Here is a 27762-nt window from a genome sequence, read left to right as displayed (position 1 = left end):
TGACAGGAAATAAAGACTGAATTGTAGGTTGTGGCCAGATTAAAAAAAGATTCCCAACACCACAGTTGGGACTAGGGCTTTATTCAGTAAAAAAATTAGGGACTAATAGCAACAGAGATTTCAACTACAAGACAGATTTCAGAGATATTAGTAGACTAGACAGTATTAGGCAACAAATTAGAAGCGAGGCAGATGAAAAAAATCCATTTCAAAAGCATAACCAAGACACTTGACTGATACAAATTTTATTTTTCATGCTAAAATTTTTACAAATTTGATTTTGTCATACACAATTACAAGAGGAACAGTTACAAGTGAATTAAAAAATAGTATTTGGGGGCACTTCTATTCATTTTACTGTCATAAGTATGTTTTGTTACAGGTACAGCAACAATAGTTATTAACTACAGAACTGCTCAACTTGGAAATTTAGTAAGTATATTATAATGGAGGCTAATACCTAATATAAACAAATAGTAAGTGCCCAAACACAGTCTCACACTCTATTATTATTTATTGCACAATTAAAATCACTGGTTAGAACCTACCCACCAATGCCAACAATTTCTGACCAAGCAAAAAGTCAGAAAGCATTTTAAAATCATTTCCCCAAATCTTACTTAATTTAGTTCTATGAGGAAATATAAGACAAAACACACAAGACAAAGCTTCCTGATATTATATGCCTAAAATAAATCATTATACAATGAAATTATGCATCTTTTGCAATGTGGCATTTTTTCCATCTCACACAGTAACAAAAGATGAGTACAGCTTACAGCATTTAGAGTCAACCGACTACAGCTGATATAGTATCTCCCAGATTTCTAGTTTCTAAAACTCTGGGTGGAGTGGGACAATTTGAACTGTAACAGTCTACAAGGTAGTAACATTACCTCTTGGCCATTGGCCCAATACTAACCCCTTTTGTTTTTTAGTATACAAAATATGCTGAAAACATTTCTCTTAAACACATTTCAATTAATGTAATTAAATAGAAGGCAATAACTTCCTTCTAGAAGAATTAGATTTAGCTATGAAAAACTTGCCATATATTTAATTTATGGAATATTTTTTGGGTCAATACAGACCACAGTGTATTTTTAACTGAAAAGCCTATACTAAACATGAGTAAAAGGAACTAAAAACATAATCACACTGGTAGTTTTTTAAAAATGAAAATTACCATTTTTATCCCTATAGTATACAAATATATTACTTGCTTTCATCCTAATTAAAGTTCAATTTCAAAAAAATCCACTGTGAAATTTAAATTCTAAGCACAAAAATATACAAATATCAGTTCTAATCAGAAATTTCAGCTGACAAGTGAACATTTTTACTTTGAAATATGTAGATCTGGGATATAGTAGTGAATTTTTTGATTGAACACATCACAAATATATCTAGTTTTCATGTAAAAATAATTTTTTTAACAAATAATGTTTAAGTCTTTTTATCCCACCTCAAACATATTTTTTCCTTAAAATAGTTTAACATCTCATTTAAAATCTGATATTACAAAAAAAGAGAAATAAAATTAATTCTTAGATGTATTTGAGCCAAGTAGTTACTGTTTTCAGATATTATGAGCTAAAATATCATAAAATGGTGAGTAACCTTTGGCTTACAATCTCACTAGTGCCAACTGGGAAGCCCAATCAAGGAAGACATATGTACTTGTAAATTTAAAATTTTTTATCTTTTAAAAGAAACCCTAACAGATAAGCATTAATTAAAGATAAACATTTTATACTAAAGATTTATAAAATAATAAAGTATCTTAATAGTATTCTTAAAAATACTATCAAAAGCCTCAGTCCTACATATCACATGGAACATCCAATACATTTTTATGAATAAAACATTTTCAAAGGCTAGAAAGAAAATATGCTTACAGGAAGAACAATGATGCTTGAGTAAAACAGACCTGTTGTGAATCTCTAATCTGCCACTTTAAAGCTTATGTATATTTCTTAACCTCTCTAAAACCCAATTTCCTCAGAGATAAAATGGGGGAGGGGTAATGACAGTAACTACCTTAGAGGACTCTTCTGAGGGGAAGTGAGAGAAGTTAGCACAGTACAGTATGTGACACAGAAAGTAATCAATAAACATTAGCTATACTGAGAAGTGACTTGCTTTGGGGTCAAGTATCTAACAAATCATTTTCTTAAATAAGACATGGCAATTACAAATAACTATTTTAAAACTAAAAAAAAAAGTCAAATGGCATAAGAGAAAGTTTGGGACATGTACTCCAATTAAACATCCAGAATTATATTCCAATAATGATAAGGCTAAGAACCACAAAGATTCATCAGGCTGACGTTTGAAGTCTTTAAGTCACTTTCATTTTGTTTTGGCAATCACTTCCTATCTATTTGAACACCACACTGTATTATTCCTAAGCTACGAGTCAGAAGATCTAAAGTGAATTTTATTTTCTTGTCATGAATTCTTTGAGAAAATGTCATTTTCTTAAACAAAAAAGCATGGAAAAAATGCACACAAATAAAACCATGGTCATTTACATGTTACATGGTACAGTAAAGATGGCTATTTAGAAATTGCAAGCAGTTTATCTGGTGTCTAATATTTTCAAACTGTTATTTCAAATCTCAAATCCATTAATCTCTTCTTTATAATTAGTCTATCTGTTATCTTTACCAGAATAATCACAGATTTAACAGAAAATTAAGCTACTTAAAAATATTAAGTTATAGATTATGCTCCAAAATATCTTACAAGTGTTCATTTCCCGTTGAAAATATTTAAGGTACTAATTTCAAGATATCCAAAATCTTAGTTCATTAGTATTAATTGGACTGTCACTATGTTACCTATGTGAACATTTTCTCTGATTTTTACTTGTACTAACCTGAGTCAACAGGGCTTTCCAATGGGTGATTTCATTGACCAAGCACAGATATGGCAGACAGAAAAGATCGGTCTGGCGTCAGTTAAAATATTTATTAAATATTCAGCAAGTCCTTCAAATTTTCCATGCCTCTTTTTCCTTTTCTAAAAGATGGGGCTCCTACCACCCTCCTTTTCTGACTCACAGGACTCTGGCAAATGACAAAACAAGAGTTCTGCAGAGGGCATGGTGCTATATAAATGTAATATCAAAACATGTAGGCTTGGTTAGAATGACCAGTCTATTAAAGGTGCAAGGAAGTTATTCTTGGAAATATCACCAAAAAAAAAAATTAACATCTTTACCATGTTTGTTGAATAAGATCTGAGAATAGTTTTTAAAAAACCCTATTACCATGTAAGAAACTGCATTGGACAATGACCTAAAAAAGGTTAAAGCCTCATCTACTCTTTCCAGATTTTTTTTTTAATGTCTACAAGTCTGCATCACCAGAATGTGCTTTTGTAATTGTATTAATTTACAGCCTACTTTACTCTAGGGTTCTCTGGCAGTTACTTAACCCTCTGTGAAAATAGTCACAAGTGATCTTTATTTCTCTACTACTTTCTTTTTTTAACTTATTTTAAATTTCAGTTTCTTTCTGACTTGAACGCCAGAGAAAGCAGGAATAATAAGGAATTTTTCCTGTAAAGAATGAATAATATTCAGAACTAAGTCAGTAAAAGCCAATGTTCTCTAACCCTCCTGACTCTTCAGCAGATGCTCTGCATCCACTCTACAAGCATATTAGAGCCACACATCAAAAGAAAAGTCCACTTAGTTTACACTATATAGTTTTCCAAGGTTAAAAGATACAAAGTAGGAAAATAAATTATGATTGATTTTTGAAGAAGGCATATCTGAAAGGATGATTTTGAAGAAATGGGATGAAACAAAATATGGCATTTTTTTTTAACATTTTTTGCTTTTACACAGTCACTGAAATACTATTATCTCTAAAAGCTGTTAGTCATTCAGTTGTGTCCAACTCTTTACAACCCCATGGACTACAGCCCGCTAGGCTCCTTTGTGCATGGAATTTTCCAGGCAAAAATACTGGGGTGTGTTGCCATTCCCTTCTCCAGGGGATCTTCCCAACCCAGGGATCGAATCTGGTCTCCTACACTGCAGGCAGATTCTTTACTGTCTGAACTACCAGGGTTGTCTAACTCATTAACTAAATGAGAAACTAGATAGGTTACTGGTCAGGGATGTAGAAACAGATCTGGATGCACTAATGGAAGTGATTGTTGAAGACAAAGAAGTAGAAATTTTGAGGCAGAAGAGGGTCTGGATACTACTCATTAAAACATCAGAAGATAGTAGAGTGAAAAAATGAAATGAGAACAATATGAAAAATATAATTAGAACCCACACAGTAGTGAAGTGTGCAGTTTCAAAGAGACAAGGGGTGATCAAAAAACATGGCAGAAAAAATATTAAAGATTGGGTTGGACCACAAAATCCATAATTAATTTAAAGGGGTGATTTTAGTTTAATAGTAAGGAAAGATGAGTTAGCAATGGATTAACGGGAGACTAAGTAGTTAAAAACAAAAAAAGATAGTACATTTCATCATTAAAATGGTTCATTGAGGAAAACTTAGGAAAAAGGATATGAAAGCTAAGGGGAAACCTGAGTAGGTTTAAAGGCAGAAAGGAGGGCTTCATTAGCTCTAATTACTTATAATTAAATAAAGCTCACGTTTTAGAGTTGAGAGAGTCAGACTTACAAATAAGAATGTTTCAGACCTATGTTAGGCACTTTTTGGGTAGAGAGAGGGGTAACCTGATTTTCACTAAGGAACTAAAGGAAATTAATCTCAAGCCAATGACTGTTTTTGGTATCAATAGTCAGCCCCTATGCTCAGTAGCATGTATTTAAAAGGTACTCTGAACTTGGGAAGTGAAAAGGCCAAAAGTCCAAATGCAAAATGGTATTAAAAATATAAAATAGTAAAATAATTTACACTTGAGAACAACTTTAAACAAAATCCAAACCAAAAGTAGAAAACTTAAAAAATGTAACTCCCAGAAGCCTGATATCCACAATGTGCAAAGTAATTAAATTTAAAAACAGTATAGTATAGGTTTTATTTTGCTATAGCCACCATAATTTATAACAGGATTTCCTGGATAATTTTACCAAAGTAATAATTTCACCTCTAAAACATTCATAAAATTGATGATCTGAGTACCTAACAGTTGTGAAAAGTATCTTTGTAATTCTTTAGTATGAAAAGCAACATTAAAAAAAAGTGGATCACCAAAATATTTTATTTCAAATCTATGTTATACCTGATCAAATATGTATTTGGAAACATATTCACATTCTAGAGGTTTCTGAATTTCATTTTCCTGTGTTTTTAATTTTTATGAGCAACTTACTAGATTTTAAATCTGTACCACTTTAACATTTATTACAACTATTTAGAATCCATGCATAATTTATTTACAATACTGTACATTAAATGGTTATATTTGAATATTACACAGAAGTTTCACACAACTATAACATGGAAAGACATGTGAAACACATTATATAGGAGTTTTTTAAATTTTTCAGGTACAGAATTTTGCAAACATTATTTTGGTTTATAAGTGTTAACGCAAACACTAGCTTGAAATAACACTGACAAAACCATGCAAATGAGTGGAATTTCAAAATGAAAAAGTAAAAATATTTAGCTAAAAGCTAAAATAGCATACAGTTTAAATACTACCAAGGAGCAGTGGGAGTTTATAAAACAGGAAAAAAGAAAAGGTATTCTTTAAATGTCTTCATCAGTAATAGGCCCTCGGTAATTTTCTATAAAAACATTCAGAAATAAAGTTTCTCAAATTATGTTCATCACCAAAATTATGTTTTCAGTAGTGATTAGAGCTGTGAATTTTAAACAAGTATCTGTTATCCTGAAGGAGAAGTCTTAGTTTTCCCCTTTGGGAAATGAGCGAAGAACATCAATCAGTAAATTTAGGTTCAAATAAAAGATCCTGGTACAAATATCACAAACACAGAGCGGAGAGTTGTAATAAACTACAAGTCCACATATTCTTAGATGTACTCTTAAAACAGAAGTGTAAACTTTAGGTTGCTCAATTTAAGATCTCCTATCACGAAGTACCTCATCCTTCAAAGTTTGGAAAATATCAATAGGTACTTTTTTTCTCCAGGTGCATCTCGAGTTTTCATTGTTGTGGCTGAAGTACATTTAGATATTCAGATTGCCCCAAATGATACGTGGTGTTTCTTCCACAATCAACATACTGGTACCTTTCCTGGGATATCTGTTCTGAATGTCCAAAGTAAGTTGTCGTTACAGTAACTCTGAAAATAAAATAAATGGAGAGAAGCACTGAATAGTTAATATATTAAAAACATCTTTTTAAAGTGGGAACACTTTATATATTAAAATTCTTTTCAGGGAGAGGTTATTTGATTAACGATAATTTAATGTTGTAGACATGGGTCTCTTAGGGAGTATTTCCCCAGTAGACAACAGGAATGCTGGCTGAGCAAGCCCTATCCAATTAATTATATACAAAAAAATGTAATTTTTTTCAAAACACCTATCTTTGGCTAAAAATATCTTTAGTTCATTGTACTCTTTAAAATAATCACACAGTTCTCTCATCAGAGGAAAACGGTTAATCAGGTGTTAGCCAACCTATAACCTACAATGTTTTCATTGCTTAGGGAAACACCCAACTTGCAAACCAATAACATTATTTCTCATCACTACTGTTCCTGCCTTTACCACAGGGAGCAAGGAATTGGCTGTTGAGCTCATCCTTCTCTCTGTATCAACTTCTACTGTTTTCCTGAGTTCTTGGAAGGTCCAGATTCATTATTTAGCAGCCATGTGGTCCTTCACTACTTCTCTGAGCTCCCATTTCCTCATATGTAAAGTGGGTAACTATTTACTTCACCTCACTGCACTCATGTAAGGCTTAAAATACAAATGAGACAGCATTTATAAAGATGTGTATACTCTACGCTAATGTTACACATCCAAAGTTGAAACAAAGAAATTCTTTCCAAAAAATTCATACTCACTGCATCATGAGCACTATGTTATGAACTTTGATGGTTATCAGTGTGCAGAAATCACTGTTAAAGAAAAAAGCAATGTAAATACACACAAACTATGACATTATACATTTATTAATAAAATAGTTTAATCACAATTCCTCTTCCTATGTTAAAGGCAATACAAATACTATTAAGAAGATATAATAAATAGCCATTAAATGGTTGAGCATTTTCTATATCTCAAATGATTAACATTTTCATGGCTTCTTATTCTATGCTTTCATACTACAGCAGCTGTAGAGTTGTCTACTAACTACTTCTACTTTTTTTCACCTTTTGAAATTTTAGTAACCAGATTATTACCCACTCAGAAATTCTGTATCAGGCTGATATCAAAAGAGGATAAAAAATTATCACAGATTTTTACTTAACAAGAGTTAATAATCATTTAGACCTAATTTACAAGTTTCACAACTTCAAACCAGAATAGAATATTAAACATCATTAGCATTTGTGGTCCTCCTATACAAAAACAAAACAATTACAAAATATGAGAATATGATTTTATAACATAGTAAATAAAAAGTGACATGGTATGCATGATCCTAACTGTGAAAAAAAAAACTATGTGTACAGGTGTATGTATGTTAATGTTACACATTTTGAAAAGAGAGGATGGAGATGATCAAAAGTCAGAAGGAATATGCTAAAAATGTGGTCTTGTCTCTGCTAAAATGACGGAAAATTAAACATATATATTCATTAAATGGGCTTCCCTTGTAGCTCAGTTGGTAAAGAATCTGCCTACCATACAGGAGATCTGGGTTCAATTCCTTGGTCAGGAAGATCCCCTGGAGAAGGAAATGGCAATCCACTCCAGTATTCTTGCCTGGAGAATCCTATGGACAGAGGAGCCTGGCAGGCTATAATCCATGGGGTTGCAAGAGTTGGATACGACTTAACGACTAAAGCACCACCACCACCATTCATTAAATATATATAGTCACACATGTATGTCTGACTCTTTGTGACCCCATGACCCCATGGACTGTATATGGAATTCTCAAGGCCAGAAACTGGAGTGGGTAGCCTTTCCCTTCTCCAGGGGATCTTCCCAACCCAACGATCGAACCCAGGTCTCCCGCATTGCAGGCAGATTCTTTACCAGCTGAGCTGCAAGAAAAGCCCAAAAATACTGGCGTCGGTAGCCTATCCCTTCTTCAGTGAATCTTCTTGACCCAGGAATCGAATTGGGGCCTCCTGGATTGCAGGCGGATTCTTTACCAACTGAGCTATCAGGAAAGCCCTATATATTCACACATACCCACACTTATTCCTTATAATTTAATGAGAGAAAATAATTAAAAATCAGAACTTACAACATATAACTCATTTCCTCTGCTATGACAGTAGGTACTGTATAATCAATCTGAAAGGCAAAAAATGAAAATAAACCAACAGAGAACAGTATCAAAATATCAAATATTTCAGATAGATTTCATAACTTAAAAGAGTTTGGAAATCTCTCTTTTTATGGGTTTGATTCTATGACTTTCTTTTACATATGTATGGGATACATTTCAAAGTTTAATTTTTTAGGAAAACCCCCATCTCCTGAAAGTTAATATTATATACAAAGTTGAGTGCATACTCCTCCAAAGTATTTTCTGAATGAAGCTTACTTGTTTCATATCCAGTGGACCAATACTGGTTATGTTGTTTAAGCGTGCCTTTCCAATAACTGTTTTTGAAAACTGAACTTGTGCAGTGATGTTTTCAACTTCAACAGAATAATAGTTATTGTTCGTTATATTTAGTGTATTCTGAAAAAGAAAGGAGGTAGAAAATGTGCAAGTTATCTTAGAGTAGGCATAATAAAGAAGTATTTAAAATAAATAGAGAAAATGACTCCAGCTGTGGCTATGCTTCGTTTACCAGGAGGAAGTAAATTGTCCCCCAAAACATCAAAGAACATTCATTGAACCAATTATTTGGGTTTTGCATGAGTGCTACGTATATAAAATGCATACAATGAACATACACTGTTAAAGAGTAGGCCCAGGAAATGTATAGTACCAGAACATAGAAAAATCAATGTTATAAAACGCATTTGTGGCCTTAGCAAAAAGTCAATAAAAGTTGTTGTTCAGTTGCTAAGTTCTGTCCAACTAATCGCAACCCCATAGACTGCAGTATGCCAGGCTTCCCTGTCCTTCACTATCTTCTAGAGTTTGCTCAAACTCATGTCTGTTGAGTCAGTGATGCCATTTACCATCTCATCCTCTGTGGCCCTTTCTCCTCTTGCCATCAACCTTTTCCAGAATCAGGGTTTTTTCCAATGAGTCAGCTCTTGGCGTCACGTGACCAAAGTACTGGAGCGTCAGCATCAGTCCTTCCAATGAATATTCTCAGTTGATTCCCTTTAGGATTGACTGGTTTGATCTCTTTGCTGTTCAAGGGACTCTTAAGAGTCTTCTGTTGTACCACAGTTTGAAAGCATTAATTCTTCAGCACTCAGCCTTCTTTATGGTCCAACTCTCACATCCATACATGACTACTGGAAAAACCATAGTTTTGACTCTACGGACATTTGTTGGCAAAATGATGTGTCTGCTTTTTAATATGCTATCTTGGTCTGTCATAGCTTTTCTTCCAAGGAACAAGTGTCTTAATTTCATGGCTGCAGTCACTGTCTGCAGTGATTTTGGAGCTCAGGAAAATAAAATCTACCATCTTTTCCATTTATTCCCCCATCTATTTGCCAGGAAGTGATGGGACCAGAGGCCGTGATCTTTAGTTTTTTGAATGTTGAGTTTTAAGTAAGCTTTTTCACTATCCTCTTTCACCTTCATCAAGAAGTTCTTTTAAGTCCTCTGCTTTCCGCCATAAGTCTGGTAACATCTGAGGTTTTTGATATTTCTCCTGGCAACCTTAATTCCAGCTTGGGATTCATCCAGCTCAGCATTTCATATGCTGTACTCTGCATGTAAGTTAAATAAGCAGGGTGACAATATACAGCCTTGATGTACTCCTTTCCCCATTTTGACCAGTCCATTGTTGCATGTCCAGTTCTAACTGTTGCTTCTTCATCTTCATACAGGTTTCTTATCAGGCAGGTAAAGTGGTCTGGTATTCCTGTTTCTTTAAGAATTTCCCACAGTCTGTTGTGACCTACACAAAGGCTTTAGAGTGGTCAGTGTAGATGTTTTTCTGGAATATCCTCGCTTTTTCTATGATCCAATGGATATCTGCAATTTGACCTCTTGTTCCTCGGCCTTTCCTAAATCCAGACTGTACATTTGGATAACCACAACATATTGGTTATCCAGTTTATTAAGACCTTTTTGTATAGTTCTGCTATGTATTCTTGCTACCTCTTAATCTCTTCTGCTTTTGTTAGGTCCCTGCCATTTCTATTGTTTATTGTGCCCATATTTGTATGAAATGTTCCCTTGGTATCTTCAATTTTCTTGAAGAAATCTCTAGTCTTTCCCATTCCACATTTTCTTCTATTTCTTTGCACTGTTCACTTAAGGTTTTCTTATCTCTCTGTGCTATTCTCTGGAACTCAATATTCAGTTGGGAATATCCTTCCCTTTCTTTTTTGCCTCTTGCTTCTCTTCTTGTCTCACCTATTTGTAAGAACCCCTCAGACAACCATTTTGCCTTCTTTCATCTCTTTGGGGAATGGTTTTGGTCACTGCCTCCTATACAGTGTTATGAACCTCTGTTCATAGTTCTTCAGGTACTCTATCAGATCTAATCCCTTGAATCTATTTGTAACTTCCACTGTATAAATGTAAGGAATTTGATTTAGGTCATATGTGAATGGCCTAGTGGTTTTCCCTCCTTTCTTGAGTCTGAATTTTACAATAAGGAGCTCATGATCCCAGCCACAGTCAGTTCCAGGTCTTGTTTTAGTGGATTGTATAGAGCGTCTCCATCTTTGGCTGCAAAGAATATAATCAATCTGATTTTTGTACTGACCATCTGGTGATGCTCACATGTAAGAGTCATCTTTTGCATTGTTGGAAGAGGTATTTGCTATGACCAGTGCATTCTCTTGGTGAAACTGGGTTAGCTTTTGCCCTGCTTCATTTTGTACTCCAAGGCCAAACTTGCCTGTTACTCCAGGTATCTCTTGACTTTCTACTTTTGCATTCCAATCCCCTATGATGAAAAGGACATCTGGTTTTGGTGTTTGTTCTAGGCCTTGTAGGTCTTCATAGAACTGTTCAACTTCAGCTTCTTCAGCATTAGTGTTTTGGGACATAGATTTGAATTGCTGTGATGCTGAATGGTTTGCCTTGGAAAGGAATAGAGACCATTCTGTGGTTTTTGAGACTGCACCCAAGTACAGCATTTTGGACTCTTTTGTTGACTATGACAGTTACTCCATTTCTTCTAAGGGATTCTTGCCCACAGTAGTAGATATAATGGTCATCTGAATTAAATTTGCCCATTTCCATTTTTGATCACTGATTCCTAAAATATCGATGTTCACTCTTGCTATCTACTGCCTACTTCAAATTTACCTTGATTTATGGACCTAACTTTCCAGGTTCCTATGCAATATTGATTTTTACAGCATTGGACTTTACTTTCACCAGCAGACACATATACAACTGGATGTTATTTCTGCTTTGGCTCAGCCTCCTCATTCTTTCTGAAACTATTTCTATACTCTTCCCCAGTAGCATATTGGACACATCAACCTGGGGAGCTCATCTTCTGGTGTCATATCTTTTTGTCTTTTCATACTCTTCATGGGTTTCTCAAGGCAAGAACATTGAAGTGGTTTGCCATTCCCTTCTCCAGTGGACCACATTTTATCAGCGCTTTCCACCATGGCCCATTCACCTTGGGTGGCCCTGCACGGCATGGCTCATAGCTTCATTGATTTACACAAGAGTATGATCCATGTGATCATTTTGGTTAGTTTTCTGTGATTCTAGTTTTCATTCTGGAAGCCATGGGACTGTAGTTCTTGCTTCTTCTGTCTGCTCTCTGATGGATGAGACTAAGAGCCTTGTGCAAGCATCCTGATGGGAAGCACTGGCTGTGGGGAAAGCTAAGTCTTGCTCAGGTGGGCAGGGCCGTGCTCACTAAATATAATTTTCAGGACCTTGCTCCCTAAATCTAATTTTCTGCTGATGGGTGGAGCTGTGCTCCCTTCCTGTTAGTTGTTTGGCCTGAGCAGCCCAGTCCTGGAGTCTGTAGGCGCTATGGTAGGGCTGGTGGCTCAGATGGTAAAGAATCTGCCTGCAGTGCCAGAGACCCAAGTTTAATCCCAGAGTGTAGAAGAACCCCTGGAGAAGGGAATGGCAACCCACTCCAGTATTCTTGCCTGGGAAATCTCATGGACAGAGAAGCCTGGCAGTCTACAGTCCGTGGGGTCACAAAGAGTCAGATGCAACTAAGTGACTCCACACACAGGCTCTATGGTGGGGCTAATGGCTATCTCCTCCAAGAGGACTTATGCCAACATGCTATGCCTCTCAGGGCTACTGCTGCCAGTGCCCATGTCCCCAAGGAAAATTACTTTTTTATTTTTCAATAAAAGTAACTCTAAAGTTCCATCCAAATTTTTCTAAATGTTAATATGTACATGTTTTCACGGGCTAAGTTATTTCTGATTCTACTGAATACAAAGACAACCTTTTAAAATGTTAAGCAAAACTTTAAACTATTTTTTACAAAACTGGTATTTTATCTTATACATGAGTAGAGCTTTCCAACAGGTCACTTTTAAGAGGAATTGGGACAGATTCAAGACTTGATGAAAAGAAATACAGTTGCATCATTTCCACACTTAATTAACAGCCGGGCTGAACTTCCGCAATTCGAACTTAAACAACGGTTTCAAATTACTTTAGAAAACAGTCAATGAAAAGAAAAACTGTTAAACTGGGAAATAACAAAACATCTAAAATAGTACTAACAAAAGAAATCATAAACAAAATCACAAAACATTAAATAAGAAATCTTGAAGAAGTATTTGTAAGGCAGATAGTAATGGTTATCACCTATACTACGAGGCCTTACAAAGTAGAAAAAAAGACATAAAGCCTCCTGTTAAAAAAAAATAAGAGCAAAGGATATGAGTAAAGAAATCAGAAGAGTATAAATATAAATGGCCAAGAAACACTATTTGTCAAATTAATTTATCGTCAAAGAAAGGCTGATTTAAATAAAAGTGGATACTGCTTTATATCCATTAAACTAGTAAAAGTTATAGAAAATGACAGATTCTATTTCTGGCAGGGATATGGACCAAAGGGTGTATTTTTGCATTCCTGGAAAATACATGAAGGATTATAGCAATATTCATTGAAATTTAAATTATGTATTATCCTTTGACCTAGCAGTTCTACATCTGAGCAATTATTCCACAGAAATAAAAACATTAGGATGTTAATGACAGTGTTATTTGTAGTGGCAAAAAACAAAACAAAACACAAATCTTGAAAATAAAGTGAATGTCCAACATAAAGTAGAATGCTTGAAAAATAATATTATGTCATTACATGGAATAATATGCAGCCATTAAAAAGAACGAATGAACTCTAAGCAGAAAATCAGGAGTGATTCCTGCGAAGTATTAACAACTGAGAAAACCAAGATGCATAAAAGTATGTACAAAATATTATTTTTAGAACTAAATAATGATTTAAGAAAAACTGAATATGTGAGTTTATAAGTTAATATGAATATGGAAAAGATATGGAATGAGGCAACATGGGATAAGTGACAAGATAGAAAATGGTCTTAGAATAAAAATGATGGGAAAAAAAAAAAAGAATGTGCTAGCAACCAGCAATTTTATGATCATGTTTATGCATTCATTTTGTTAAATGTAGAGAAATGTTTTAAAATTCTATAAAATAGTAGAAATAACCTTTCTCTAAATATATAAACATCTTCACCTACTTGGCTCTTAATACCAGTATCATTTTATTTCTAGCTGCCGCTGCTGCTAAGTCACTTCAGTTATGTCTGACTTTGTGCGACCCCGTAGACGTCAGCCCACCAAGCTCCTCTGTCCCTGGGATTCTCCAGGCAAGAATACTGGAGTGGGCTGCCATATCCTTCTCCATTTATTTCTAGACACTACAGTAAAAAATTGTAAATTTAAGGTCAATGGACCCTCTGATATAGACCAAGGAACGGGATCCAGGAAAATTTTGGAGTTCTATTTAATATTGGTACACATTTTTTCTGATGAGGTGTCCATACTTTTCATTAGAATATTAAAAGGGTCAATGATGCAAAACAGGCTGGAAACAAAAATACTTATAAGAATTACAGAAAAATAAATTGGTAGTTATAAAGATAACACAAAGATGATGCAAAACAGGCTGGAAACAAAAATACTTGGAAGAATTACAGAAAGATAAACTGGTAGTTAAAAAGATAACACAAAGATAAACATCAAGAGAGACAACAAAAAATAAGACAGGACAAAATAGTATGAAAAATAAAAAATTTTACTGCTGAAAACACTGAGAATCCATTTAATTTAAAAGCAAGGGACTGCAGTCATGGCTTTTAAATAATGATGATTTATTATCAAAGGCCTTAAACTTATGATCTTTAACTGCAAATTTACTTTCAGGAATTTATCCTTAAAAAATAACCTGAAATAGAAGTACAAAGTTTAAGCACAAAGATGTTTTTGGAATAAATATTTATAATATCAAAACTAAGCAACTATTAAGAAGGTTGAGTAAAAATTGTAATATGGCCATGTAAAAGACTACATACAACCACATAATATGGGTAAATGCAGTGAGATCAATTAAGTGAAAACGTGCATGTATATACACTCACATATATGTGTGTACCCTTTATATATAATTCCATTTTAAAATGTATTATGTGTAAATATATGCATGGAAATGCTTATATACAGAGTTAGCACATGTATGTTTAGTCATCTCTTGGTATCCATGGGGTATTGGTTTCAGGATCAACTATCCCATCCACTCAAGGTTCCATCATACCAAAATCTGCAGATACTCAAGTCTCTGATATAAAATGGTGTATATTTGCATATAACTTACACACATCCTCCACACAACATCTCTAAATTACTTCTAATATCTAAAATAGTGTAAATGCTACATACATAGTTGTGAATATAATGTAAATGGTATGGAAATAGTTGACAGAGTATAGCTAATTCAAGTTTCTTTTTTAAAAAGAAGGATAAATGAATCCATGTGAATTCTTTTTTTCCTGTAATTAAGGAGTAATTCTACCCAACACACATTTCCTTTTCAGTCCCTATGTCTCTCAACCCCCCTCCAGCAACACAGGTGCGTCTACCTCAACCTCTAGCACACCAAACAACTCTTCAAGGAAAACGAATGAAGTCTAATATTACCCTTCCAAATAAATCATTGCCACATAGATGTACCTTAAAGCCAGAAGCAATGTATCTTCCTCATTAATAATACAGTGATTTGCAAACCATGCTTACATAAATGTAGAACAGGAACAAGACCTTCTCTGAGGCTTTTGTTTGCTTGTTTTCAGGTGTGAAAGGCTGCAGAATCCTAAAAACTATTGTCCTGAGAAACAAACATTTTCACACATACTAATTTACAAGAGAAATCAATCACTTGTTCACTGCCTTTGAAAACAAAGTAATGGTCTGTTAAAGATGGCAAAAATTGTGTTTCACAAAACACAACGACATGAAAATGTAACATGCATAACACCTATTCAATCAACTATATTAACATCTTGCTAGGAGCAACTGAGAGTCTAATGTTGAAAAGTAAACAGATTGTAAAAACTTTTCGCCCAGCAATTATTTTATTTTACCCTACCAAAGGCAACTTCAAATGTTAAGGATTCTGAATACACAGAATTTGCCATTTTCAGCAGAATCAAAGATGATAAAAAAGGTCAATACATCTTTGTTACCTTTCATGTTCTCTCAATAAGGACAAAGGTGTTGCTTAACATGATAAAGGAATGACGTCTTCATGTTGATGTATGGCAGAAACAAGCACAATACTCTAAAGCAAATACCTTGCAACAAAAAATTTTTTAAAATAAAGGAATGAAGTCAAATATTAATATAAACATGTTCTTACCGTAATATTTAAATATATTGTGCGTTTTTGAACATCATAACTAACATATGCTGATTTGATGCCAATGTATTTCACGTCAATAGAACGAGGGAAAAGGAAAAACACAGCCAGTCCAGAAAGGAGCAGACAGACAAACACAGAAGCCATCACATACAGTTTTCTGGAAAAAAAAAAAAAAGCAAAGTGAGATATTTAAACATACATGCATCAAAAATTACATAATGAAACATTCAGAGAAGACATTTTCATTTCAATTTTTTCCCTATTATACCAGTAGGAAAAGATGTATGATTTTTTTCTTTTTAACCATCTTTTTACATTATAAAAGTATTGAATAGAGTAGGTTTGAATCTATTAAGCATTAAAATATTCTTCTTAAAAGACATTTTTATCTTTTTGGAGACTAAAATTTCAGGCTTATTATAGATAGAACATTTACCGTGGTGATCCCAAAGCAGGCTGCTCATTAGAATCAAACTGCAGAGCTTTATAAATATATACATTTCAGGACTCCCTGACGAATTTACTGAAGTGGAATTTTCACATGTGTGTGAAAATCTGTGGTTATTTTATCAACCAGATATGCAGTTAGAATCAATTGTTTCAGTTTATTTCAATTTTTAGGAACTGCTTTTTTTTTTTTTACTTTTAATACAATCTTTTAAGTGATATTAAAAAAAGGACATGATCTAAAGTCTAAGCAACAGAAATATATACATGTACACACAAATACCTAATTTGCTTACCTGCTTCCTCTTCAAAGCTCTGTCCCAAACTCTGAAGGTAATCAGTTTTGTTAGTCTATGGTTTATCATTCTATTGTGTCTCTCTCCTTGTGCATGCGTGTGTTTTCAAAACAAAAATGTGCTTTGGATACCATGCTATAGTAAACACAGTTCTTCTGCATTCCATTTTATCATCCAGATACAGTGTAACTTCTTCTACTAGGCCCTTACTAGTGGCCATTTACATTATTTCTAGTTTTTGGTAAAATAAATACTGGCACAGTGAATAACATGTGCAAATGCTATTCACTGTATTTGACAGTAATCCTTAGAATAAATTTTTCAAAGTAGAATTCCTGAGCCAAAAGGTAAATGTGTATGTAATTTTGACAGATAAGGCCAAATTTCCCCTTCAGTAGTAAGGCACAAGTGTGCTTGTTTTCACACAGTATTGCTAACAATATAACACTCAAAATTTTGGACTTCTGCTCATCTGATACACACGAAATGGTACCTCAATATTGTTCCAATTTGCATTTCTCCTATGAGTGAGACTTAACATCTTTTCATATGTTTAAAAGATACTTGCTTTTCTTCCTTGTGAACTGGATATTTACAGATCTTACTTTTTGTATGGTTAGCCTTTTTCTTCTCAAACTGTGAAACTCTAGAGTAAGGATATTGGACCTTTAATAATAATTTGCAAATTCCACTTCTTAGTTTGCTATTTGTACCCTGACTTGATCTGCATCTTGTTCTTGCTTTCATCTTTTAAAAGATAACCTACACTTTTATTAACTTTTTATATTTTATCCAAATTTATTAATCTGTTCTTCTATTCAGTAGAGTTCGGTTCAGTCACTCAGTCGTGTCCGACTCTTTGCAACCCCATGAATTGAAGCACACCAGGCCTCCCTGTCCTTCACTAACTCCAGGAGTTCACTCAAACTCACGTTCATCGAGTCGGTGATACCATCCAGCCATCTCATCCTCTGTCGTCCCCTTCTCCTCCTGCCCCCAATCCCTCCCAGCATCAGAGTCTTTTCCAATGAGTCAACTCTTTGCATGAGGTGGCCAAAGTACTGGAGTTTCAGCTTTAGCATCATTCCTTCCAAAGAACACCCAGGACGGATGTCCTTTAGAATGGACTGGTTGGATCTCCTTGCAGTCCAAGGAACTCTCAAGAGTCTTCTCCAACACAATAGTTCAAAAGCGTCGATTCTCTGGCACTCAGCTTTCTTCACAGTCCAACTCTCACATCCATACATGACCACAGGAAAAACCATAGCCTTGACTAGACGGGCCTTTGTTGGCAAAGTAATGTCTCTGCTTTTGAATATGCTATCTAGGTTGGTCATAACCTTCTTTCCAAGGAGTAAGCGTCTTTTAATTTCATGGCTGTAATCACCATCTGCAAACATCACAGTAATCCAAGTCTATGCCCAACCAGTAACGCTGAAGAAGCTGAAGTTGAATGGTTCTATGACCTACAAGACCTTTTAGAACTAACACCCCCAAAAGATGTCTTTTTCATTATAGGGGACTGGAATGCAAAAATAGGAAGTCAAGAAACACCTGGAGTAACAGGCAAATTTGGCCTTGGAATATGGAATGAAGCAGGGCAAAGGCTAATAGAGTTTTGCCAAGAGCACACACTGGTCATAGCAGACACCCTCTTCCAACAACACAAGAAAAGATTCTACACATGGACATCACCAGATGGTCAACACCGAAATCAGATTGATTATATTCTTTGCAGCCAAAGATGGAAAAGCTTTATAGAGTTAGCAAAAACAAGACTGGGAGCTGACTGTGGCTCAGATCATGAACTCCTTATTGCCAAATTCTTCTATTACTGGATTCTAAACCAGTTAGGAAAGCTGCTCCACTCTCAGGTTATTAAGAAATTAAATCTAATTTCTTGACATTCTTAACTATCTAGAAGTTATATAATAAAGGGTCAGACTGACTGTGTGTAAGTCCTAGTTGCATTTTTCTTTCCATGAAGACTTGGCATGCTGTTTTACTGCTTATCTGTATAAAGCATTGTGGTCAAGAAGGAACATGCCAATCTGATTTTCTATCTCTTATAAATTAATCAATCCTTTGCTTGGGCATTCAAAGGGACTATTGAGTTTTTTGTTATTACCTTTGAAGTCCAGTAATTTCACCAAGATTGGTTATTTCCAAAATTATGGTATGTCTTTTCAGTGTGTAGATTCATGTCTTGTTTTATTTCAAGGAAGTGATCTTGAGTTAAGCATTTTCTCTTTCTTCAGTTTGCTTCCTTTGATATTCTTCAAGAACTCCAGTTACATTTATGCTTGATCTCCTTGGCTTGTGTTCTGTACCATTTTCTCTCAAATACTTTTCATTAATTTTTGTTTCTGTGTGTGCACACATGGGTGAAATGTTTTCACTTCGTCCTTTGTATCTGCTCTGTCTTCTAAGTGCACTTTCCAAGGTATCTCTTTGTACTGTGTTCTGTTTGTCTTCATCGCCAGAATTATTTTTCTCTAATTCTTTCCAGGGCCCTGTAGACTCTCTTTTCATATCCTTCTATTGTTTAGTCACTGTATTTCTGAGCTCCTCAACTTTTGACTTTTCTGTTTTAGTGTCATAGTTTCTATAGTTTCCTTAATCTCTTTCAGAATACGGGAAGTATTAAGTTACAGTTCTCATCTGCTTTTCTGATAATGCTTTATCATCTGTTAGTATTTTGATCAGTTTTTCTTTTATAAGTTTTATTACCTGTATGCAGGTCAGGAAGGAATGGTTAGAACTGGACATGGAAAAACAGATTGGTTCCAAATAGGAAAAGGAGTACGTCAAGGCTGTATATTGTCACCCTGCTTATTTAACTTACATGCAGAGTACATCATGAGAAACATTGGGCTGGATGACGCACAAGCTGGAATCAAGATTGCTGGGAGAAATAGCAATAACCTCAGATATGCAGATGACACCACTCTTATGGCAGAAAGTGAAGAAGAACTAATGGCAGAAAGTGAAGAAGAACTAAAGAGCCTCTTGATGAAAGTGCAAGAGGAGAGTGAAAAAGTTGGCGTACAGCTCAACATTTAGAAAACTAAGATCATGGCATCCGGTCCCATCACTTCATGGCAAATAGATGGGGAAACAGTGGAAACAGTGGCTGACTTTATTTTATCTGCAATCAGATAGTGATTGCAGCCATGAAATTGAAAGATGCTTACTCCTTCAAAGGCAAGTTCTGATCAACCTAGACAGCATATTAAAAAGCAGAGACATTACTTGATCAACAAAGGTCCGTCTAGTCAAGGCTATGGTTTTTCCAGTGGTCATGTATGGACATGAGAGTTGGACTATAAAGAGGACTGAGCACAGAAGAACTGATGCTTTTGAACTGTGGTGTTGAGGACTCTTGAGAGTCCCTTGGACTGCAAGGAGATCCAACCAGTCCATCCTAAGGGGAATCAGTCCTGGGTGTTCATTGGAAGGACTGATGTTGAAGCTGAAACTCCAGTATTTTGGCCACCTGATGCGAAGAGCTGACTCATTTGAAAAGACCCTGATGTTGGGAAAGATTGAAGGCAGGAGGAGAAGGGGACAACAGAGGATGACATAGTTGGATGGCATCACCAACTTCATGGACATGGGTTTGGGTAGACTCCAGGAGTTGGTGATGGACAGGGAAGCCTGGCATGCTGCGGTTCATGGAGTCACAAAGAGTCGGACACAACTGAGCGACTGAACTGAACTTCTGTATGATGCTTGATTGTAATCTGGTGTGTTTTTTTTTATGATCATATTTAAATTAGATACATTTTTGTACTTTTAAGAGAAGTTGCCATTTTGTGTGGGGAGGATGGGCCAGGATTGCTTTCATAGCTTCACTCTTCAAGGACTCCATGCTCTGTTGTTACACAAAGTATTAGATAGTCTCTATGTATATCCACTTCTATAGTTTTGAGACTATCTGTATAGTTTCTGAACCTCTTCTTTTATCACTATTCTTGTTCTATACAACCTGGATTCTACTGTCAGTAATTTTTTTCCTTAGGTTGTATCTTCCTTTTTGTAGTTTATGTTGAGTTTCCTTAAGGTCTTTGAGGACTTAGGATGGCCCAGTTCCTTTAGATTTTCTCAAGGCCTCTCTGTGTATCTCTGTGGACTTTTGTGCATTCTCTCCAAGTTAAAGAATTTTTAGATTTTCTATGTTAACAGAATATTCTCAGAGGAAATTCACTGGAAGTCTTCTGAGTGAGGGCCTCTTCTCTTGGGATAAAGTATTTACTTTGTTCAAGGGCTCTTAGGAACTCTCCTTTTGCGTTTCACCACAACTTCCACAAAGCTGCCAAGCACTTTTGGGTCCTTATGTCATCATGGTATGAACAACCATATTTATTCTGAAGTTAGTGGGAATACCTTAACACCCATTTTTGATGAAAACGTTGTCTCTGTGTAACTGAAACCTAATTGCTCTTTAAGGTCTATCTGTTTTAACAGATTTAAGAAGATTTAGATACTACACTGCTTCTAAGGACTTATGCAATCAGGAATCATTTTTATTTTCTAATGACATAATGGATATGATGGCATAATTTAACCTGATACTATTTTTCCTTTTAATAGTTTTAACTAAAATACCTATTTATACATATTTGAAAAGCAAAATATTTTTTTTAATTGCCATTTTCTTATGATTACTTACGTTCTTCTTGGCCTTAATCTCTGATCACTGTATGGAATCAACGCTACCAGCTGGTTTTCTTGTCCTAAAAGAATTAGATTTAGAAATGTATTAACATGATTAATTAAAAGTATAATGGCTCCTCATCAAAGTCTGGTTTGGAAAGAATACCATACCATCTGGCTCTCATCTCATTCCTTTATTAAATTCTCTCAAAATCTTCAAAAATTATCCAGTAGCAGCTGAGTTCCAAAGCAGACCCTGTGTTTTTTTCATATCTGAATTTCTAGCTATTCAAATACTATGAAGAATGAGAAAGAGTAATTCTTTCTGCTATTGGGGGATAAAAATCACAAAGTCCAGGCTTTCAGATCTGAATTTACCAGGCTTTCCTTCACCCAGTTTTCCATTAAGATTTCAATTGGGTTATCTGAACGAGAGCAGAAGCAGCATATTGTTACCACTGTGTACTGAAACCCCTATAACTACAAAGGTTCTTAAAGTATTCCCCTTGAAAACCAAAACTGACATATATTAACTCTCAGGCTTTAAGAACCCAAACCTATACATACCCTTCCAGGAAGGACTCTTTCAGGTCACACCTCTCTCTGTATTAGGTTACTTCAAAATTCAGTATTTCTTTCTTGGGGTGGTGGATCAGATGGTAAAGAACGTGCCTTCAGTGCAGGAGACCTGGGTTCAATCCCTGATTTGGGATGATCCCCTGGAGAAGGGAATGGCTATCCACTCCAGTATTCTTTCCTGGATAATTCCATGAACAGAGGATTCTGGCAGGCTACAGTCCATGGGGTCACCAAAGCATCAAACATGACTGAGAGGCTAACACTTTAATTTAATGAATAAATGGACCTCTAAATGCCAATTTTCCAACTTATGAAAACTTGGTTCTTCATATTAACTATTAAAGCCCCACAGTCAAATTCTCTTTAAAAGCTTTCCATAATACTTTTGTTATACCTCCCTGCCCCCTTCACAAGTCTCCCCTCATCCATACTTCCCCTACCATATTCACATATAAATATGTATCTGTGTATGTGTGTGTACGCGTATCCTATTTGGTGCTATTTATCTGTTTAAATGACTACTGATTAAAACTAACCCTTTAGCTACTATGCCTGTATCTACACAGCTAAAAGTAGATAGAGAAAAGCAGTCTCATTTTAGATCACTAATTTCAAGTGGCCTTTAATAATGCCAACACTTTCACTATATTTCCCAAGTTCATACTCTCAACCTGACTCTCCCAAACTACAATTTCGTAACTTCAACTTTCTCTTCAAACCTCCAATATCTTCTCCCCTGTCCTTACGCTCACTTCATGATGTGGCAAAGACGCAAGGATTGCCACCAAGCTGCTGCCACCACCACATCCACCCAGCCACCCGCTTGTGCATCCAGGCACTCTACGGCCCTTTCTCCTGCTGGGAGTAAACTGGCTGTGCTCCTCTGGAGGGGCCCGTTGTGCTTGTGCACTGTAATACTCCTTGCCACCTGCATTATCAGTGTTCTATGGATCAAGCTCATCAGAGGACAAACACATTATCAATTCCATCTTCAAAAAATTCTTCTCCTGACCTTACAGTCCCCTCTAGCTATCACTTTTCTCTCCTCTCCTGTACAGCAAAACTCAAAGAAAAGCTATGTTTTGACTATACAACTTTGCGCCTCCTATGCAGTCCTGATCCCACTCTACACACGTTATGCATTCCTTTGCTACCAAAACTGCTCTTTTAAAAGGTCTCTGGCCTCTAAATTACCAAATCCCAAGGCCAGTTCTAAGTCCTCACATTATCTGATCAGCAGTATATAACATAGTTGACTGACTTCTCCTCCACCAAGGGGTACATTTTTCTCATTTATCTTCAAGGATACCACAGACAAAGGGATTTCCTGTTTCTGCTCTAGCTGCTATTTTTAGTGTCCTTTGCTAATTCTTTCTCATGTCACTGACCTCAAAATGTTGCAATGCTCCAAGGTTCAGTGCTAAAGTCTCTTCTGTTTCCTATTCACACTGACAACCTTGGTGCTCTCATTGAATTCAGCTTTAAGTATCATCTCTACACGGATATGACTCCATGCTAGGCCTTGCATTTGAATTCCTGGCCGTTAGTAACTAACTTCTTACTGAACATACCCACTCAGATGTCAAAAGTGCATTTCCAGTTTTGTATATCTAAAACTGAACTCCTGCTCTCTCCCCTGACACATATACTCAAACCTTTTCTCTATATTAGTAAGTGGCTACTCCATTCCTCCAGCTGCTCAGACAAAAACATCTTCAAGATCATTCTTCACCTTACTATCCACAATGCACATCCACACAGCCAAAAGTGCCTACTGGCTATACTTTGAAAATATATCTAGATTGCAAAAATGAGACTTCAGCCCTCCCCAGAGCCCCAGTCTGGTGCATTAATACCTTTAACTACAATAATCCTTTAATTCTCAAATAGCTACTACCTCTGCAAAGGTATTGTCATTCTGGCCTTCCCTCAGCTTCTCTCCAGGGCCAAAAATTGACTTCAATCAAGCAGTAAATGAGAACAGTACAAGGTTTTTAAAATTATTTCTCTTTACTTCCATTGCTACTAAAGTAACCTACAAATAGCACATGAGGATTACTCCCTACTGACTTCCCCTATGACAAGGCACAAATTGACTTTTTTTTCCTAAATGGCTCATCTTCATGTATCATCCCTCTTCATGTAGTTCCTTTAAAAAAGAACTAATTAGCTCATGACCAGCTTATTATTATTCTTTAAACAACAAATTAAAAATATTCGGTCACCACATTACTTATCCTAACACCCACTATAGCAAAGCAACTGTGACCTGATCTTTATCGATACCAAATAGGACTAAAAGTTTACAGTCAAGACACGCTGTTTATCTGCAATAATTTCAGGTGGGAAAGAAAAAAATATTGGAGGTAGAAGGGTGGTTTTCATTACTGCTTTAGGATCCCTAATTAAAATCTTTAGGTTTGTGTCCTTTTTGACAGAAGATAACTGATAGGAAGTTTTAACTTTAATTCTGTCTTTTAAAACATAAACAGTTGTGCTTAGACCCATGAGTTTCAAAGTAATTGTGAAAATTCCTGAAATTATTCTTTAATGGAGAAACAGTGCAATAACACATACCCCTAGGAATTCTTCCTGTTCCTTGACAAGTGGGGCAAGTGACACTATCTCTTCCTGTAAATTCCACATATGGAAACTGAGAGACATCTCCACTTCTTCCATCTTCATTATGGACTTCACCATTAACCAATCCATTCCTTATATTTTCAGTTGATGTAATGCCATCATAACCATCTTCTTTATTTGAATGTAAAGGCAAATGAGAAAAAGACTTTCCCATGTCTAAGAAAAAGAAAAAAATCTTACAGTAAACTTCAGTTTAAAAAAAAGTATACTTAAAAACATTACAGGATATTTATACTCATCAAATTAATTAAAATAACCTTCAAGGGAGTATTCAAACTACTATTTGGGTTGGAATTATATTCAATCAAAATAATGTCTCAAATAAAGCAGCCATTTACTAGAGTCCAAAAGTGCTTTTCTAACAAAATATCATGAAATGATATCATATCAAACTTGTGATGAGAAAGGGCTTTCAAACAACAGTAAAATTTGACAGAAGTCTACACTTCAAGAGTTCTCTGAAAAGAAACACATGTGCTTCACTCTTCTTAGAATAAAACAAAAACACGTTTTACCTTTAAAACAGCAGCAAAGCAAAAGTTGCTTTGGGCAGATTACAGCTAGGTATTACCAGGTAATGTCAAAGTAGTATTTTTCACCCTTTTAAAATTCATGCCCTTATGTGATAGACAAAATCCACAATCTTTCTCATGCTCACATTTCTAGCTTTAAACATTTGCAACAACAAAAAAATACAAAAAACAAACCTCCAGATTTTTTCTTTCATTCAACAGTTGGTGAAAGTTAAAATTAAGAAATTAATATTCCAAAATATTGACTATAATTCATCAACACAAAACAGCAAAATTTAGAACATTAATTTCAAATTTTTAGGATAACAGTATCAAAAATGCAGGTGGGAAATTAAAGTTTAAAGACAAATAAAAATAGGAAGTGCCAGTACCTATATCAAAAGAACATCCACAGGTAAGTAATGCAGGAAGACTGAAGTTGAAGTCACACAAGTTTTAGTATTAAAAAAAATTTTTTAAGCCATTTATTTTAATCTGTTGATATTCTGAGCACAAATTAACAGAGGGAGAAAGCAGAACTGAAAAACAATCCACTTCTGTTTCTAAACGTGACCATATATTTTCTATCATTTTCTAAAACAGATTATTAAAGGCATTCATATAAAAAATATGTCTTTAAAAATGCTCATTGTTTTTAATAAGAAAAACTGACCCTCAAACTAATTCAACTTATTTTATTCTATGAAGAAAAGTCTACTTTTTAAAAAGTCTACTTTTTACTTGTATGCGATCCATGTGTTGGGGGTCACTCAAACACAGGGTAAACAGTAGGATAAAAAACTAGTGGACAAACTTAAAATTACAGAATGATGAATAAAATGCTTGTTTTCAATATTAAAAATATGTACACACTGCCCATTAAGTTCAAAAACATAAATAACTTATGACTTCTAAGAACGCATATATTTCTCTGGATTTTGCTCAAAGACATTTAACGCAAGCCAAACCAATATTTGCCAGTCACAGGTGGTTAGGGGAGAATTAACATCACTGACCTCACACACTTTGACCCTGGGCTTATGTGGAATACTAGATGACCGGGGATCAGGGCGCCAAACCCACCCTTTTAGGATCTCAGTTAACACAACAGAGGTATAGGGTGCCTCCCATTGTAATGCCTTAAAGGGAAAAGACACAGAAGGCAAAAAAATAAAACTAGAGGCTCTCAGTCGGAGTCTGTTTTCTATCCTTACGTAACAGCTGCCTTAGAGTCGGCGTGGGACTGGTGTTTGTTTCATCAAGGTTAATGGACAAGGGCCAGGCTTTGTCAGGTACTGCCCATTCCTGCCCTCCCTACTGGATTTTCCTCAAAGCGCTGCTAAGTTTAACCACTTTTATTCTTGGAGACTTATAAAGAGGTACTAGGCCCCTGTGCTCAATACATTTGTTTTTAAATCAAAACCCCTTCATTTACTTAAGAGCAACACGAATCTTAGGCTTATTATGGAAGAGGGGAGAAAAAGTACAGGACTCCATCCAATTTAAATAGGTCGTGAGCTTCTAAACGAAGGAAGTCGGCGCCTTTCGTAAGCCTGCCGACTCTGAAAAGGTTAAAGATGAAATACAGGCAGTCGGACAAGAATACTGAAAAAGAGCAGAACTAAGGGCTACCGGCCGCTCAAGGCGTGGGGGCCTGGTATCTTCCCCGTGCGCCGGGCTTGCACCGAAGCCCGGAATCCCCTGGCAGAAGGCTGGGCCGGGGGAAGAGGAGCTGACACACCTCCATCGCCCGGCCCGCAGCGCCTCTCTGCCCCGCAGCCTCCCCTCCGCCACCTCCTCCTCCGGCTCGGCTCTTTCCGGGGCACCCGCTCGGCCCCCGCTGGTGAAGGGGACCTGGGGGCTGCGCGTCCCGGGTCGCTCACCGGCACGCGGGGTGCTGCGCAGTCCCGAGCAGCTCCGGCTCGGACAGGCCCGAGGGCAGGGTTACGGAGTCCGCAGTCCCGGGTGCTGGGCCGGGCGCGACGGGCCTGCAGCGCTGGGTCGCCGCGGGGTCGGGGTGGGGGTGGGGCAGCACCACCACGGCATCAGCTGAGGCCCGCCGCTGTCGCTGCAACCTGCGCCCGCGCCTGCGCAGAGCGCTCCTGGTGGAGCCGTGGTGGTGGTGATTGGGCGGGGGGGGGGGGGGGGGGAGTGTGTGTGTGTGTGTGTGTGTGTGTGTGTCTGTGTGTGTGTGCGCGCGCGCGCTGTGGCCCGGAAGCGCGCACTACGCGTGCGTCCTGCCTCAGTCTTTTTAAAGCTTTGAAGGCTGCTGCGGTTCTTGTGTGCGGTCTCCCAGTTTCATTTCCTTCGTGTCCCAAGCACTAGCGGTAAAATCTGACCGCTCTCGCCCTGGAAGATTTGAAAAGATTAGTACTCCCTCCGTTTTCCCCTGTCAGGCTGTTTCCCTTTGCAGAGGGGAAAGATGTTGCCCGTCAGCTTCAGCTCCCTGAGCTGAGCAGCCTCTCGTCCAAGCTCTTCAAGTGGTCCCTGACACTTGCGACGCTGGGAGTGACATAAACCGGTTGGTAGACGCGTGTCTGGTAGCTGAGAAGTCACATCTGTTTTAATTT

The 27762-nt window shown here is 36.4% G+C and overlaps 1 protein-coding gene across 4 annotated transcripts; it reads right to left on the bottom strand.

The window, feature by feature from the left end:
- Positions 1-229: 229 nt before the first annotated feature.
- Positions 230-27283, bottom strand: TMEM106B (transmembrane protein 106B). 4 transcript variants are annotated; one of them, XM_060414935.1, is made up of 9 exons: positions 27076-27283; positions 25585-26331; positions 24615-24836; positions 21475-21538; positions 16057-16216; positions 8635-8775; positions 8332-8381; positions 6977-7030; positions 230-6247 (listed from the first exon to the last, which is right to left on the bottom strand). In XM_060414935.1, the coding sequence occupies exons 3-9, from the start codon at positions 24832-24834 to the stop codon at positions 6109-6111; spliced, it is 828 nt and encodes a 275-aa protein (XP_060270918.1). In that variant the 5' UTR covers positions 24835-24836; positions 25585-26331; positions 27076-27283; the 3' UTR covers positions 230-6108. The 4 variants fall into 4 exon arrangements, with proteins under 4 accessions (XP_060270918.1, XP_042104353.1, XP_027824296.1 ...); XM_042248419.1 differs by having other exon boundaries at positions 26209-26331; XM_027968495.2 differs by lacking the exon at positions 25585-26331.
- Positions 27284-27762: the final 479 nt, after the last annotated feature.

Source organism: Ovis aries, chromosome 4 (genome assembly GCF_016772045.2).
Source record: "Ovis aries strain OAR_USU_Benz2616 breed Rambouillet chromosome 4, ARS-UI_Ramb_v3.0, whole genome shotgun sequence".
Lineage (NCBI taxonomy): Eukaryota > Metazoa > Chordata > Mammalia > Artiodactyla > Bovidae > Ovis > Ovis aries.
Note: the sequence above shows the minus strand (reverse complement) of the source record. Positions and strands in the feature narration are given on the sequence as shown.

Excerpts from the sequence above, each read along its gene's own strand:
- TMEM106B (XM_060414935.1), bottom strand. The coding sequence starts at position 24,834 with ATGGGAAAGTCTTTTTCTCATTTGCCTTTACATTCAAATAAAGAAGAT. Across the intron at positions 21,539-24,614 it reads AACAGGAAGAATTCCTAGGG|GACAAGAAAACCAGCTGGTA; the intron begins GTATGTGTTATT and ends TAATTCTTTTAG. Across the intron at positions 8,776-16,056 it reads CAATATATTTAAATATTACG|AATACACTAAATATAACGAA; the intron begins GTAAGAACATGT and ends TTTCTTTTTCAG.